This window comes from Mobula birostris, chromosome 18, assembly GCF_030028105.1.
Source record: "Mobula birostris isolate sMobBir1 chromosome 18, sMobBir1.hap1, whole genome shotgun sequence".
Classification (NCBI taxonomy): domain Eukaryota; kingdom Metazoa; phylum Chordata; class Chondrichthyes; order Myliobatiformes; family Myliobatidae; genus Mobula; species Mobula birostris.
In genome coordinates this window covers 66,502,907-66,519,152 of record NC_092387.1, presented here as the reverse complement: position 1 = coordinate 66,519,152, position 16,246 = coordinate 66,502,907, and the positions used below count along the sequence as shown (strand labels likewise).

Genomic DNA, 16,246 nt, shown 5'->3' with positions numbered 1-16,246 from the left:
TGCATGCAAAGAGTTCAATGTTCCCTTCCATTTAAAATAATGTTTGTGAATAATTGATGGGTCTGCTAGAGGCCAAAGAAGATGGCCTGCCGGGGATAGAGCACTGTGCACTGTATGTGCATAGGAAGGAAAGAAAGGGAAGGGCTGGTTTTGCTGTTGTTTTGTTGTTTGTTGTGTTCTGTGTTGCTCTGTCGAGCATTGTGGGGTGCTATGATGGCGCTGGAACGTGTGGTGGCTTTTGTGGGTGCGTTGGTTGTGAATGCCAGCGGGGCACTTCACTGTGTATTTCAAAGTACATGTGTCAAATAAATCTGAATCGTGTCAAAGTCTTTATCCAAAATGTTCTCCTCAGGTTGGAGGAGCAACACCTTATATTCTGTTTGGGTAGTCTCCAGCCCAACGTCATGAACACTGATTTCTTGAACTTCTGGTAATTCCCCCTCCCCCCTTCACCATTCCCCATTCTTGTTTCCTTCTCACACCTTCCCTTCTTTCCTGCTCAGCACATCTCTCTGGTGCTCTTCTCCCTTCCCTTTCTTCCATGGTCTTCTGTCCTCTCCTATCAGATCCCTCCTTCTCCAACTCATTATCTCTTCCACCAATCAACTTCCCGGCTCTGTACTTCACCCCTCCCCCTCTGCTGGATCCACCCATCACCTGCCACCTTGTACTTTTTCCTCCCCTCCCCCACCTTCTTATTCTGGCATCCTCCCCCTTCCTTTCCAGTCCTGATGAAGGGTCCCAGCTCGAAAACGTCAACTGTTTATTCCCAGCCATAAATGCTGCCTGACCTGCTGAGCTCCTCCAGCACATTGTGTGTGTTGTTCTATTTTTAAAAAAAACTCACTCCATTACAGTTCTTCCAGAATTAGGTGTGTGGGCAAGTATGGAGTGTGGTGCCTATGTGATCTTGTCTTGATTTGTTTGGGCGAAGAGTAATTGTTCCTCTCTCTCTTCACCATCTGAGGCTCCTGGAATTAAACACTTTCCACTCAAAAAACAATTCTACAGTAGAATGTGCTCTTCACTGCAATCCAGGCATTAGCACAGCACTTTGACAGGCTCAGACAGTATTAGCACACGCACCGACACTACAAACGGCAGAGTGTTGCCAGAGCTGGAAATGAGAAACAAACAATAGATACAGCAGATCGGTGAACGTCTGTCTGTTCCGGGGCTGTGAAACTGTTTCCCAAACCTCACCATTGTGTCTGCAGTGTGCTCTTAACCGGCTTCTTTCAAATCGCTGTTCATTTGCAATGTAAACACCAATTTAGTCAGAACATGCTAACCCCATGCGCCAAATCTGTCAGAGTGCGTTGTAAATCACAGATGATCAAATACGTATATGCATATTAATTTATAAAGTGGTGGTATGTAATAGAATTGGACTCCAGCACGGGATCATAAAAATGGCCATACATGTGTACAGGCTATTTGCTCAATGTGGTGTCCAACTTAAATTCTTGCACCCCGATATATATATGTATATAGATAGGGGCTGGGGTATATACTCAGATTTGTGTGTGTGTGTGTGTGTGTGCGCGCAGACACATAGATGCAAGTATCTATGCTATAAGTACATTTGTGTTTTCTTTTAAAATCACATACTTTTATTGCTTTCTTAAAGGGAAAAGTAACTGCAATGAGCAATGATGAGCGATGGTTAAATGAGTCATCCCGCGTTAGGTGAAAGCACTCAGTCGGCATGCTGCGTTTCACAGTGGTGTTCCATAGCACATACCTTGCTCAGCCAGACCAGCAGCAGCTGTGGCTGCTGCAGCCGGAGCTGTGGACTGCCTGCCAACTATCGAAGGGAAGGATTTAGTGAAAGGAGCCAAGAAGGCTCGAAAGGTTAAAAGAGGAACGGCAAAGCCCACGTGTTTTAAAAGCCCACCCATTTCCCCCCTTTGAGTTCACGGCTTTCCATTTACACCCAAGTCTCTTTAAAACACACAAGGAATTAGAGTATAGCACATTACAGCACTGTACCTTTAGCCCACAATGATGAGCTGACATTTTAACCTTTGTCAAGATCAATTTAACCCTTTACACTCCATTTACATACTCTGACTCCTCCTCACAGTTAACCCATGAGATAATCCAACTTTCAGAAGCATTCATGGCTGTTGAGGTCATGTGGCTCTGCCATCTCTCTATTAGAGCTATCCTCTTTTTTAATAGAACATAGAACAGTACAGGCCCTCTGGCCCACAATGTTTTAACCTACTCCAAGATCAATGTAACTCCTTCCTCCCACATAGCCCCTCCCTCCTCGCTTGGTCCGTGCATCTGCCTCTACCACCAGAGGAAATGACTCTCTTCTCTTCTTTTACCAAACTTCCAAGAGTATTTTGGTCTCAGATCATTTGCACTCCACCCTTCCCCCTTCCTCACTGAACACCATTAACCTACAAGTCTGTGGAACAATGGGAATTCAATGGAAAACACCAACAGCTTCTTCATGGATCACTCCTGTGTACTGCTGCTCGAGAGCCTTTTGAAATGAATTTAACCTTCTGATACACAGTACAGGCCCTTCAGTCCATAATGTCGTGCCAACCCTTTAAACTACTCTAAAATTAGTCTAACCCTTCCCTCCCACATAGATATTCATTTTTCTTCCATCTATACACTAGACAACCACCAGGCCTGGCAGCGTGTTCCATGCACGCACCACTCTGTGTAAAAATCTACCTCTGGCATCCCTCCTGGGCTTTCTTCCTTGAAATTACGTCACTTCATACTAGCCACTTCCACCCTGCAGACCAGCTGCTGATTTTCCACTCAATTATGTCTCTTGTCATCTTACACATCTCTGTCAAGTCACCTTCCATCTTCCTTCACTCCAAAGAGGAAAGCCCTAACTCACCCAACCTTTCTTCATAAGCCATGCTCTCTAATGCAGGCAGCATCCTGGTAAATCTCATCTGCAGCCTCTCTAAAGCCCTGAAAATTATTGATAGAAATGGGTCCTTGCTAAATGTGCACTGGTGTCAGTCATCATGTATTGCTCCCTGTTTAGAAAATTAGGCTTTATTTTTATGGAAACAAATGCCTTTCATTGACTCTATTATCTTTCTTGGATTTACTAAGTATGCCCACAGGAAAATGAACCTCAGGGTTCTATATGGCGACATATATGTACTTTGATAATAAATTTACTTTGAACTTTAGAGTTTGGAACACAATTTGGCTGTGATACAAAACTGCAATAAGCAATGAGTTTCCAGTTTGTGGAGTTTCATTGCTTTGGAAAAACCTGTCCATCTTTGCACCAGTCCCATCCTCCTGCTCTTACACCCTCTAGCAGTTTATTCCAATGTTCAAAGCTCAAAGTCTAAGGCAAATTTGTTATCAAAGTATGTACACGTCACCATATACAACCCTGAGATTCATTTACTTGCAGGCATTCACAGAGAACAAAAAAACTACAGTAGAATCAATGAAAACCTATACACAAAGACTAGCTAACAACCACTGTGCAAAGGAGGGCTAACTGGGTAAATACAAATAAATAAACAAACAAACAAACAAATAAATAAATAAATAAATAACACCGAGAACATGAATTACAGAGTCCTTGAAAGTGAGTTGTGGAATCAGTTTAGTGCTGAGGTAAGTGAGGTTATCCATGCTAGTTCAAGAGCTTGATGGTTGATAGGTAATAACTGTTCCTGAACTTGGGGGTGTGGGACCTAAGACTTCTGCACTTCCTTCATGATTGTAGCAGGGAGATGAGTGCATTGCCTGGATGGTGGGGGTCCTTGATGATGGAAGTTGCTTTTGTATAGCATCGCTCCTTGTAGATCTGCTCAATGGTGGGAAGGACTTTTTCTGTGATGGGTTGTGCTGTATCTACTACTTTTGGTACACTTTTTTGTCCTTGGGCTTTGGTGTTTCCAAAACATGATACAAACAATCACAAGTTTGTCAAAGTTTTAGATGACATGCCAAATCTTTGCAAACTTCTAAGAAAGTGGAGCACTATTGTGCCACGTTGTGATGGCACTTCCAAGCTGGACCCAGGACAGATCATCTGAAATGATAACACAAAGGAATTTATTGACCCTCTCCACCCTCTAAGAGGACCACAACCTTGTGTAGGGCTTGGAGGCTTGCATGCCTCAATGAACCGGAGATCTATGTTAACTGGAGACAGGGCCCTGTGCTTCGGCTCTTGACAGGCCAAAGGGTAGAGGCCAGACTAAGAATGGTCCAACGGTCCTCCAAATTCAGGGGTTCAGTTCAGAGCTAACCACCCTGACTGGTCAGAAAACAACTGTTATAAAAACAGCAATGAAGAATCCTTCTACACAGACAGAAGCAGAGGACCTGCACTGCTGCCCTAAACACTCGGGGTGTAACGGGCAGTCTGTAAGACAGACCCTCTCCACCTCTGATCCCCAAATAAGGACTGGCTCGTGGACCTCTGGCTTCTTCCACCTGCAGTGTTGAAAGCAACATCCCACTGGGAAGTTTCATGGGCAGGCAGTTGGTACCACAGATTTGTCAGGCAGCACCGGCCTGTAAGCGTAAATGAGCTGAGAAAGGACAGAGGTGTTCATGGAAGGCCTGTGAAACAAAAGTTTGTTTTCCTTTCCCTCCCTCCCCTCATTTCTTATTTAGCTTCTGTCCCCTTCCTTTCCAGTTCGCAAGAAGGATCTCGGCTTTAAATGACGGCTGCTTATTCCCCTCCGTAGATGCTGCCTGACCTGCTGAGTTCTGCCAGCATTTTGTGTGTGTTGTTCTGGATTTTCAGCATCTGCAGAATCTCTTGTGTTTAGCTTAGAATAAAGCTTAACAACAACAGCAGATGATAGGTGAGATCAGGTGAGGGAGAAAGTGGGTATGGGGGGATGAAGAAAGAAGCTAGGAGGTGATAGGTGGAAGAAGTAGAGGGCTTAATAAAAAGGAATCTGACAGGAGAGGAGAGGAGAGTGGACCATGAAAGAAAGGTTTCCTCTGCTCCTCTTATTCTAGCTTCTGCTCCCTTCCTTCCTGGTCCTCTTGAAAGATCTCAGCTTGAATGTCAACTGGATGCTACAAGACCTGCAGAGTTCCTCCAGCATTTCTAGTTGGGTGAAAGGAGAATAGAGTTGCATACAGTATGGAAACAGGTGCATGCTGACCTCGATACCTATCCAAGCTGATCTAATTTGCCAGTGTTTGAGTCACAACCTGCTGAACCTTTCCAATCCATGTACCTGTCCAACTGCCTTTTAGAAATTGTTATTAGACCTGCCTCATCTACTTACCTTGCAATTCGTTCCACACAGATACTACCTCTTGTGTAGAAAAAGTTAAAGACTGACTTGATTTGTCATATGTACATCGAAACATACAGCGAAATGTGTCAGTCGCGTCAAATCGAATCAGCCAGGATTGCGCTGGGCAGCCTGCAAACATCACCACGCTATTGACGCCAATATAGCATGCCCACACCTCACGAACCCCTAATCCGTACGTGGGAGGAAACTGGAGCACGTGGATGAAACACACGCATTGACAAGGTGAACGTACAAACTCCTTAGGGATGATGGTAGGATCTAGACACCAATTTATTTATTCATTTAGAGATACAGCACGGAATAGGTATCTTCTGGCTCAATGACTGCATCGTCCAGCAACCTAATGATTTAACCCTAGCCTAATCACAGGATAATTTACAATGACAATGGACCTACCTGTATGCCTTTGGCCTGTGGGAGGAAACCGGAACCCCCAGAGGAAACCCACATGGTCATAGGGGTTATAGAAGGTGCTGGAATTGAATTCTGATGCCCCATGCTGTACTAGTATTGTGCTAACCGCTACACTATCATGCCAACTTGAACAGCCTCTCAAGCTCGTATTAAATTTTATCCTATGCCCTCTGGTTCTTGATTCCTCAACCTTGGGTAAAGCACTGTGCACGTTCACCCTATCTATATCCCTCATGATTTTAAACACCACAAGGAGATCACCTACATAGTAAGGAAATCGTTAAGGAAAGATCCCACAAACTGCAAACAAGAAACTCAACTTACTTAGACACAGATTAGTTCTGGGGACTCCAGAAAGAACATCAGGATATGATAAGCAACTTCCTACTTGCTTTAAGATGCTGTAGTCCCCGTCCAATCACTTCTATGACCGTCAGCCGTCCCTCCTGCTTCTAAAGATGGATTAATGTTGCTGTTAGTCACCACTGCATGGGCAGTGACGGATGCCAAAGGGAGGGTCTGGCATCTGCCAACTTCTTTGTTGTGTCGTTATGGTGACCGTGCATCTCCCTCTCCAAGCCCTCCCACCACTCGTTTGGCACAGCAGGGTTTATGTGGAAACTGACAGTGCCGCCCACAACTGACCTAAATCCATCAGCCGATTTATGAACCTGAATCTCTGCATTTTGATAAACTGAATACACTGTTGTACTGTTTGCTCAAAGCACTGACATCAGAGGGGCTTTTAACACTAACTAAAAGCACTGGGCAGATGCTCCACAAGTCAGATCAAAGCGAGAACACAGAACACAGGTCCTTTGGCCCACAATGTTGTACTAACCAGTTAACCTACTTCAAGATCAATTCAACCCTTCCTTCCTACATACGCCCCCATTTTTCTATCATCCATATGCCTATCCAAGAGGTTCTTAATTGTCCTTAAAGTATCTGCCTCTGCCATCACTCTCAGTAGCACATTCCCTATACTCACCAATCCGTGTAAAAAAAAAACACTTATCTCTGCCATCCCCCCCTATACTTTCCTCCAATCACCTTAAAAAATTCCCTCTCATATTAGCCATTTCCTCTCTGGAAAAAAGGTGCTATCTATTCTATCAATGCTCCCACCCTTCCATACACCCCCCATTGTCAGCACTCATCGTCCTTTCGAAATACCAAAAATAAATACCATGGTTTTTCAAAAATCCCAACCTCTGATATGAATAAAACTAGGAGAGATTGTGCTGACTAGGACTGTATTTCCCGAAACATAGGAGAGATGCAAATCTCGCTTCTCCACTGCACGACAGGAAATGATTCTCTCCTCTCCTTTCTCAGAACCTCCATGAGTACCTTGGTCTCAGTTCATTGGCATTCCAACTCCCTTCACCCCCTCGTTGAACTCCATTAATGTGCAAGTCCATAGAACAACGGAAATTTTGTGGAAAACACCAACGGTTTAGCCAATGAACACTCCAGCGTACAGCTGCTTGAGAGGCTTTTGAAATGAACCTAACCTTCCGATGTACACCATGATACAGCACAGTATAGTCCCATCGGCCCACAACATCTACCAACCTTTTAACCTTTCAACCATATCCTCCCTGGGAAAAAGTCTCTGGCTGGCCCCTTATCACCTTGCACACCTCTATCAAGTCATATCTCATCCTCCTCCACTCCAAAGAGAAAACCCTAGTTTGCTCATCCTTTCCTCATAAGACATATTCCTTAATCCAGTCAGCATCCTAGCAAATTTCCTCTGCACCTTCTCTAAAGGTTCCATATCTTTTCTATAATGAGGCAACCAGAACTGAAGAGAATTCTCCCCATGTTAATGTCTCACATGAGTTTTACAGAGCTCCAACATTACCTTGTGGCTCTTGAACGCAGTTCTCCAACTGATGAACAGCTCCAAACAGCTTCTTAACCACCCTATCAACTTGCGCAGTAACTTTGAGGGATCTATGATGTGAATCCCAAGATCCCACTGCTCCTCTACATTGCTACGAATCCTGCCATTAGTCCTGTACTTGGCCTTCAAGTTTGACCTTCCAAAGTGAATCACATCACACTTATCTGGATTGTACTCCTGTGGTAAACCATGTGTATATGTTGTAACTCGGTTGCCTGTCTGGACACACCCCTCTGCTGACTGCCCCTGTGGCTCCTCCCACAGAGTCCTGTATAAAGGTGTTCGCCTTGCCCCTCCCCCTCAGTCCAGGGGCAGACACTCACTGTGGAGGTCGTATTGTACAGCGAATAAAAGCCTTTCAGTATTTTACCAAACCTCAGTCTTTTGGAGTAATTGAAGGTGCTTCAATTTTATTCGCTGTACATTTTAAAACATGGAACAGGCCCTGAGACCAGAAAAATTGGACCTCGATCCGCAAATGCCTGATGCTGGAAACGCTTTCGAACTCTGGTTGGCCTGCTCCGAAGCGCATCTAGAGGAGATTAAAGCGACCGACCCCGTAGTGAAGCGCAGAGTTCTACTCTCCAGGGTCAGTCCACGGGTCTATTCGCTGACCAGAGACCAGCCGAACTACGACGGCGCGATGAACGCACTCAAAAGACAATACCTGTGGCTGATAAACAGCGTCTATGCTCGGCACCATTTAGCGACATGGAAACAACGCCCCGGGGAATCGAGTGCTGAGTTTGTCCGGGCCCTACGGACGCTCGTGCGGGTCTGCAATTGCCAGGAGCTGATGGCGGCACAGCATGCAGAACTCCTAGTGAGAGACACCTTCGTTACGGGGACCAGGTCAGTGTACGTGCGCCAGCGGCTGCTGGAAAAAGCCGATCTTACCCTAAGTTCGGCGATCGAGCTGGCTGATACGTTGGAGGCCGCTCTGCATAATTCCGAGGCTCTCCAGGCACGCGATCCCCCAATGGCCTCGTGGGGGCCGCAGACCCCGCAACCCGCCGGCGAATCGACCTCGGCTGCAGTCAGTCGTGAGTCCGCGAAGTGCTACTTCTGCGGACTGGAGAAGCACCCCCGGAAACGCTGCGCGGCCCGACAAGCTACCTGTTCCGGTTGCGGAAAGAAGGGCCACTTCGCCAAGGTCTGTAAGTCAAAACTGCGAGCGGGATCGAGCAGCGCCGCGTGTGAGACGTGGGGGTCGCCATCTTTCCTGCACACTGCCACCACGTGCAAGACATGGGGGCCGCCATCTTCCCTGCACGCCGCCACCACGTGCGAGACATGGGGGCAGCCATCTTGGTCGGCGCCACCTCCCACCGCCTACGACCAACGGGTGCTCACGGGCCACCCCACCGTGCCGGACCAAGACAGCGACCCCACCCTGGCTTCCGTGACCCTCGACCAAAGTGCTTCCCACCAGCTCGCAAGGTCAATGATGGACATCCTGGTGGAGGGGCACAGGACAAGCTGCCTGTTTGACACAGGCAGCATGGAGAGTTTTATCCACCCGGCCACGGTGCAGCATTGTGGACTCATGATACGGCCGATAAGTCAGAGGGTCACCATGGCCTCCGGGTCGCATACAACAGACATCCGGGGGGGTTGTGTAGCGACGCTAGTGGTGCAGGGCACAGAATATCGGGACTTTACGTTACTGATCTTGCCTCAACTGTGTGCCCCTGTGCTGTTGGGGTTGGACTTCCAGAGCCACCTGAAAAGCGTGACAATGAAGTATGATGGGCCCCTCCCGCCAATTACTGTCATAAATCCCGTTTTGTAGAGATATGTCACGTACCCCGCTATTGACCACACACACACACCGACCCGCGCATCCCACCCAACATCATGCCGATTGCCACACTACCGACACCACTTGCGGCCTCTCCACCCTCAGGATCCCTCCCTCACCGCTGTTCGCCAACCTGACCCCTGACTGTAAACCCGTGGCAACTAAAAGCAGGAGGTACAGCGCGGGGGACAGAGCTTTCATTAAGTCGGAGGTGCAGCGGCTGCTCAGGGAGGAGGTCATTGAGGCAAGCACAAGTCCTTGGAGGGCGCAGGTGGTGGTTGTTTGGAACGGGGAGAAGAATAGGATGGTCGTGGACTATAGCCAGACCATCAATAGGTTCATGAAGCTGGACGCGTACCCTCTACCCCGCATCGCGAATATGGTCAATCAGATGGCACAGTACAAGGTGTACTTGACCATAGACCTAAAATCCGCTTACCATCAGCTCCCCATCCGCCGGGAGGACCGCCCTTACACTGCCTTCGAGGCGGACGGCAGGCTTTATCAATTCCTGCGCGTCCCCTTTGGCGTCACGAATGGTGTATCTGTCTTCCAGAGGGCAATGGACCAGATGGTGGACCAGTGCCAAGTGAAGGACACATTCCCATATCTGGATAACATCACCATCTGTGGTCACGACCAGCAGGATCACGACAACAACCTCCAAAAATTTCTCCAAGCAGCCAAATCTTTCAACCTCACCTATAACAAGGACAAGTGTGTATTTGGGACCACCCGACTTGCTATCCTTGGATGTGTCGTGGAGAATGGAGTCATTGGCCCTGACCCCGACCGTATGTGCCCCCTGTTGGAACTCCCTCTTCCCAATACCCTCAGAGCCCTCAAAAGGTGCCTGGGCTTCTTTTCATATTACGCCCAATGGGTCTCTAACTATGCAGACAAGGCCCGCCCCCTGGTCAAGTCCACCACATTCCCCCTCTCTGCCGAGGCCCACGCGGCCTTCAACCGCATAAAAGGGGACATTGCCAAAGCAGCAATGCATGCGGTGGATGAGGTCATTCCCTTCCAAGTAGAGAGTGACACCTCCGACTTTGCGCTGGCTGCTACCCTCAACCAGGCAGGAAGACCAGTGGCGTTCTTCTCCCGTACCCTTCAAGGCCCTGAAATTCGGCACTCTGCGGTAGAGAAAGAGGCCCAGGCCATAGTGGAAGCTATAAGGCACTGGAGGCACTATCTTGCCGGCAAAAGGTTCACCCTGCTAACTGACCAGCGCTCAGTCGCGTTCATGTTTAATAATCAGCAGCGGAGCAAAATCAAAAATGATAAAATTCTGAGGTGGAGAATCGAACTCTCCACCTACAACTATGACATCATGTACAGGCCTGGGAAGCTCAACGAGCTCTCCGATGCCCTATCCCGGGGAACATGTGCCAGCGCGCAGATCGACCGGCTATACGCCCTACATGTAGACCTTTGCCACCCGGGAGTCACCCGGCTTTTCCACTTCGTGAAAGCCCGGAACCTGCCTTACTCCCTTGAGGAGATCAGGATGATGACCAGGGACTGCTAAGTCTGCGCAGAGTGCAAACCGCACTTCTACCGACCCGAAAAGGCACCACTCATCAAGGCCACCCGTCCCTTTGAGTGACTGAGTGTTGACTTTAAGGGCCCCCTTCCCTCCACCGACCGCAATGTATACTTTCTTAACGTAATTGACGAGTACTCGCGGTTCCCCTTCGCCATCCCCTGCTCCGACACCACTACCACGTCAGTTATAAAAGCCCTGCGCAAGCTCTTCACTCTGTTCGGATACCCATGCTACATCCACAGTGACAGAGGGTCCTCGTTTATGAGTGATGAGCTGCGCCAATATCTACTAGCTAGGGGAATTGCAACCAGTAGGACCACGAGCTATAATCCCCGGGGGAATGGACAGGTAGAGAAGGAGAATGGCACAGTGTGGAAAGCCACACTCTTAGCCCTCAGGTCAAAGGGACTGCCGGTCTCCCGCTGGCAGGAGGTTCTTCCCGAGGCACTCCACTCCATCCGCTCCCTGTTATGCACAGCCACCAATGCCACCCCTCATGAGCGGCTCTTTTCTTTTCCCAGAAAATCGACCACTGGAACCACCCTACCATCTTGGCTGACGTCCCCAGGGCCAGGGCTGCTCCGGAAACATGCGAAAAGCCATAAATACTCCCCGATAGTCGAGAGGGTTCACTTACTTCATGCGAACCCCCAGTACACCTACGTGGTTTTACCTGATGGGCGGGAGGACACGGTCTCCATCCGGGACCTGGCGCCCGCAGGAGCTCCGGGCCCCTACCCTGAACACTCCGTGGTGACTATTGACCCCGTACCCACCAATGTATGTACCTACGAGACACCGTGCACCCCAAACCCTATACAGACACCACACGACACTCCCATACCGGGCGCGATGCACACGCACGAGGGATTACCGACGCCTAACATGCTGGCACCTGAAGTCAGGCTGGAGCCAGCACAACCGCCATCGCCGGTGCAATCACCGCCGGTGCTACGTAGGTCACAGCGACAGACTCGACCGCCTGATAGACTTAACCTGTAAATATACTTCTTGTAAATATTGTCAGTCACTTCACCCCGCGGGACTCTTTTTAAAAAAAGGAGGGGTGAATGTGGTAAACCATATATATATATGTTGTAACTTGGTTACCTGTCTGGACACACCCCTCTGCTGACTGCCCCTGTGGCTCCTCCCACAGAGTCCTGTATAAAGGTGTTCGCCTTGCCCCTCCCCCTCAGTCCGGGGGGCAGACACTCACTGTGGAGGTCGTATTGTACAGCGAATAAAAGCCTTTCAGTATTTTACCAAACCTCAGTCTTTTGGAGTAATTGAAGGTGCTTCAACTCCATTTGCCATTTCTCAGCCCAGATCTGCATCCTATCAATACCTTGATGTAACCTACGACAACCTTCTACACTATCCACAACTCCATCAATCTTCGTGCCATCTGAAAACTTACTGACATCCTCATTCAAGTCACTTATAAAACGCGCAAAGAGCAGGGATCCCTGTGGAACTCCACTGGCCACCTACCTCCAGGCAGAACACATCAATCTACTACCACCCTCTGCTTTATATGGGCAGATCAGTTCTGAATCCATGCAGCCAGGTTCCCCTGGATTCCATGCCTCCTGACTTTCTGAATGAGCCTATCATGGGGAACCTTGAAATGCAACCAAACACTTCAGTGTCTTTCAGAAAGGGTTAATTTTCACGGGAAACTGCTTTTCCTGTATTCAAACATGGGCAGTACAGTAATGTAGTGGTGAGCACAATGGTTTACAGTACAGGCAACCCAGGTTCAATTCCTGCCACTGCCTGTAAGGAGTTTGTACCTTTTCCCCGTGACCATGTGGGTTACCTCTGGGTGCTCTGGTTTCCTCTCACAGTCCAAAGACATACAGGTTAGTAGGTTAATTGGTCATTGTAAACTGTCCTGTGATTAGGCTAAGATTAAATCTAGGGATTGCTGGGTGCTGGAAGGGCCTGTTCCATGCTGTATCTCAATAAATTAATGAAACATACACTGCCAGCAGCCATTACCTCTCTATCCATTAATTGTGTGGAAGTTTGCTACAGATACAGTTGGTGATGTCCCCACCCCCTCACATAGTTCTCCTCATCTCTCTCCATCCCATCACCATTGGTGAAGTTATTTAACCAAATTGTCCTGAGGCTTAGGTCCCACACAGCCAAGTTCAGGAACAGTTATTACCCCTCAATCATACCATCAGGCTCCTGATTCAGCATGGATAATGTCACTCATCCCAACACTGAACTGATTGGCTGACTCCACAACTGACAAACTTTCTTTAAAGAACTCTACAATTCATGCTCTCAGTATTCTATCTTTATTTTCCTATAAATGCCTGCAGAAAAAGGACCTCAAGGTAGTACATGGTGACCTTAATGTACTTTGATGATAAACTTACTTTGAACTTTGTTCCCCACGCATAGCTGTAAATTTATCCCAAGCGCTCCTCTTCTCATGCACATGAGGAAATTTTATCCCCTTTGACTGCAAGCTATGCGATTGTGCTCTTCTTTTTCCAAACAGTGATCCCAGAATTATACCGAAACATCATCAGCTCCAATGGAAATCTCAGTGGTGGGTTTGGGAAGGAGGTACAAGAAATCGGAAGGCTGGTTCACTGAAATCTAACCAGTGAATATAATGGCTTGACAGCAGAAGAATAACAGATTTGAACTAATGTTGTTTAAAGGCCACAGTTAAAGCAATATCACCTTCATGGGATGTTGGACTCCTGACCAACAAGGCTGTGGAGATGTGGACTGCCAGAGTTCACTAACACCCTTCCATGAGAGTGGAGCAAAGACTGAATCCGTGCAGTGAATAAAGAGAAAATTTTGTAGCAGTTGACAAAATTACAGCTTCCCCACTGCCTTGCAAGTAATACACAAACTGACACTTGGATGGAATTGGGGAAATCCAGACTGCTGCGCTTCCATGAGGGCACTGCACATGTATCACTCCCCCTGAAAATTGCTATAAGCGTAGAAAAACATCAATAGGCGATCATTATGTTAAATGCAAAGTTCAAATAAGTCTCAGCAAGTTTTCTGAATCCTAAAGGAAGATCTATTCCTATATCCAGAACAACTGATTTAAACCTAGAATTTGTGATAGTTGGTAGACAAACACAAATTAACTTTTCAGGTTGCTTTATCTGCTCTTTCAGAATCAGAAACAGGTTTATTATTAGCGTCTTTTATGTTGAAAAGTTTGTTTTGCATAAAATATTTTAATGTATCTGCACGGATTAATGCTTGTGTTAAAATTACACACAACAATGTTTTATAAACACTTCTGTGTTTGTCCATCAACTGCGGTTTGCGCTTCCTTCTTTATGTGCTTTGGCATGTGACAGAGTGATGCCTTAGAGGAACGTACCTGCAAAGTTTCTTGTTGCGAGCATCGTAGTCAGAATTGCACCCTAAATCAGAAAAAAAGATCGGTTACTGAATGTGTTCATTTTGCCTTTTCAACAAAGAACAAAAATTAGCTATAATTCTGTGGATGCTGGAAACCCAGAGCATCACACACAAAGTGCTGGAGGAACTCAGCAGGTCAGGCAGCATCCACAGAAGGGAATAGAGTTGACATTTTTGGACCTTTCATCAGGACAAGTTATATTAGTTATACAACTCTTAAATCCCCCCTCTTCTCATTGCTCCCACCAAGGAGGAAGTATTGGAGCCTGAAGACACACACGTAACATCTCAGGAACAGCTTCTGCCCCTCTGCCATCAGATTTCTGAATGGTCAATGAACCCATGAAGACTACCTTAATGCTGTATTTTTCCATCTCTTTTTGCACTACTTATTTAATTTAATTTTCTTTTTTTATATATGCTGCATTTCTTATTGCAATTTATAATTTTTATTATTATGCATTGCACTGTACTGCTGCCGCAAAACAAATTTCACGACATACGCCAGTGATATTAAATCTGATTCTGATTCTGTACAGGGATCAACAAAACTGATTAATCCTTTTGTTGAATAAAGATACTTAACTCCCTCATCGTGACCTTTGCACTTTGTTTTCCTGCACTGCAATTGCACTGCGGATGCAGCATTTAATTCTGCACTTTCTTTCTCTTTGGCATGATCTGCCTGGAAGACACAGAGACAAAAGCTTTTCACTGCATCTTGGCACATGATTGTACATCAGGATTGGTACCTGGTGCTCTCACCATCCAGGACATTCTCTCTCCTCATTGGAACCAGCAACGAGGAGGTACAGGGGCCTGAAGATGCATACTCAATCTCTCAGTGTTTTACCAACAGCTTCTTCCCCTCACCATCAGATTTCAGGAGAGTCCATGGATACTACCTCATTATTTTGCTCTTTTTGCACTATTTTTTATCTTTTCTTATTGTAATTTATAGTAAATTTTATGTATTGTGCTGTACTGCTGCTGCAAAACAATATTGAAAAAATCTTCAAATGACAAGGTCTCAAAAAGGTGGTATCCATCATTAAGGACACTCAACAATTCAGGAATAGCTTCTTCCCCTCTGCCCTCAGATTTCTAAATGGTCCATGAATCCATGAACACTACTGCACTTTTTTTCTATCTATCTATTATGTTCCTTATTATAACTTATAGTTTATATCTTGCAATATGCGGCTGGCACAAACCGATAAATTTCATAACGTATGTCAGTGTAATAAACCTGATTCTGATTCAGGAAACTCCTCCTCTTCAAATGTATTGAAAACCACTCTCACTCTCTATTTAATTACAAACGAGCAGTGCTAAAACACACCTTGCATATGTCAGCTTCAACAATAGTGATGGATATATCCAGTGAAAGGCAATATTTGCCCTAATTACTTTCTATTTTATTACATTCAAGGGGCTGACTGAATTGCACTCCAGTGTAGCCAAGGATTATGATTTCAAGTCCCACAAAAATCCGTGTTGATATTCTATCTGTTCCCGAGGGAGTACTGCTTTGTCAGGTTCCCATCTGTTGGAGATGATATTAAATGGAAACTCCATCTGCTCTCAGTGCTGAACACAGAACAAAGAATAGTACAGCACAGTACAGGCCCTTCAGCCCAAAACAACAACACAATTGATTGAGGTTCATTGGAACACATCAGGACAAGTACATTTTGGTCCAATTAAGTGGCTGCCCCAATTAGCTGCTTTCATAGAAATTGTTAAAAAGGTGTTTAAAAAGAATAAATTACTGTTTAACTGAGTAACAAATTTTATTTAAATGAAACAGAAGACAAATTAGAACACTACCAATACTACTACAGTACTATAAAATTGTGTATTAG

General features: G+C 46.4%; 1 protein-coding gene across 2 annotated transcripts in view; it reads right to left on the bottom strand.

Moving 5' to 3' along the window:
- camk2g2 (calcium/calmodulin-dependent protein kinase (CaM kinase) II gamma 2) overlaps positions 1-16,246 on the bottom strand; it is a 495,645-nt gene that overhangs the window by 79,987 nt on the left and 399,412 nt on the right. The window contains exons 12-13 of one of the 2 annotated variants that reach the window (XM_072282861.1): positions 14,341-14,383; positions 1,745-1,807 (exon numbers count right to left, since the gene is read on the bottom strand). In XM_072282861.1, the coding sequence (XP_072138962.1) occupies positions 1,745-1,807; positions 14,341-14,383 (106 nt within the window). The remainder of the gene's footprint in view (positions 1-1,744; positions 1,808-14,340; positions 14,384-16,246) is intronic. The other variant, XM_072282859.1, reaches the window with a different exon arrangement.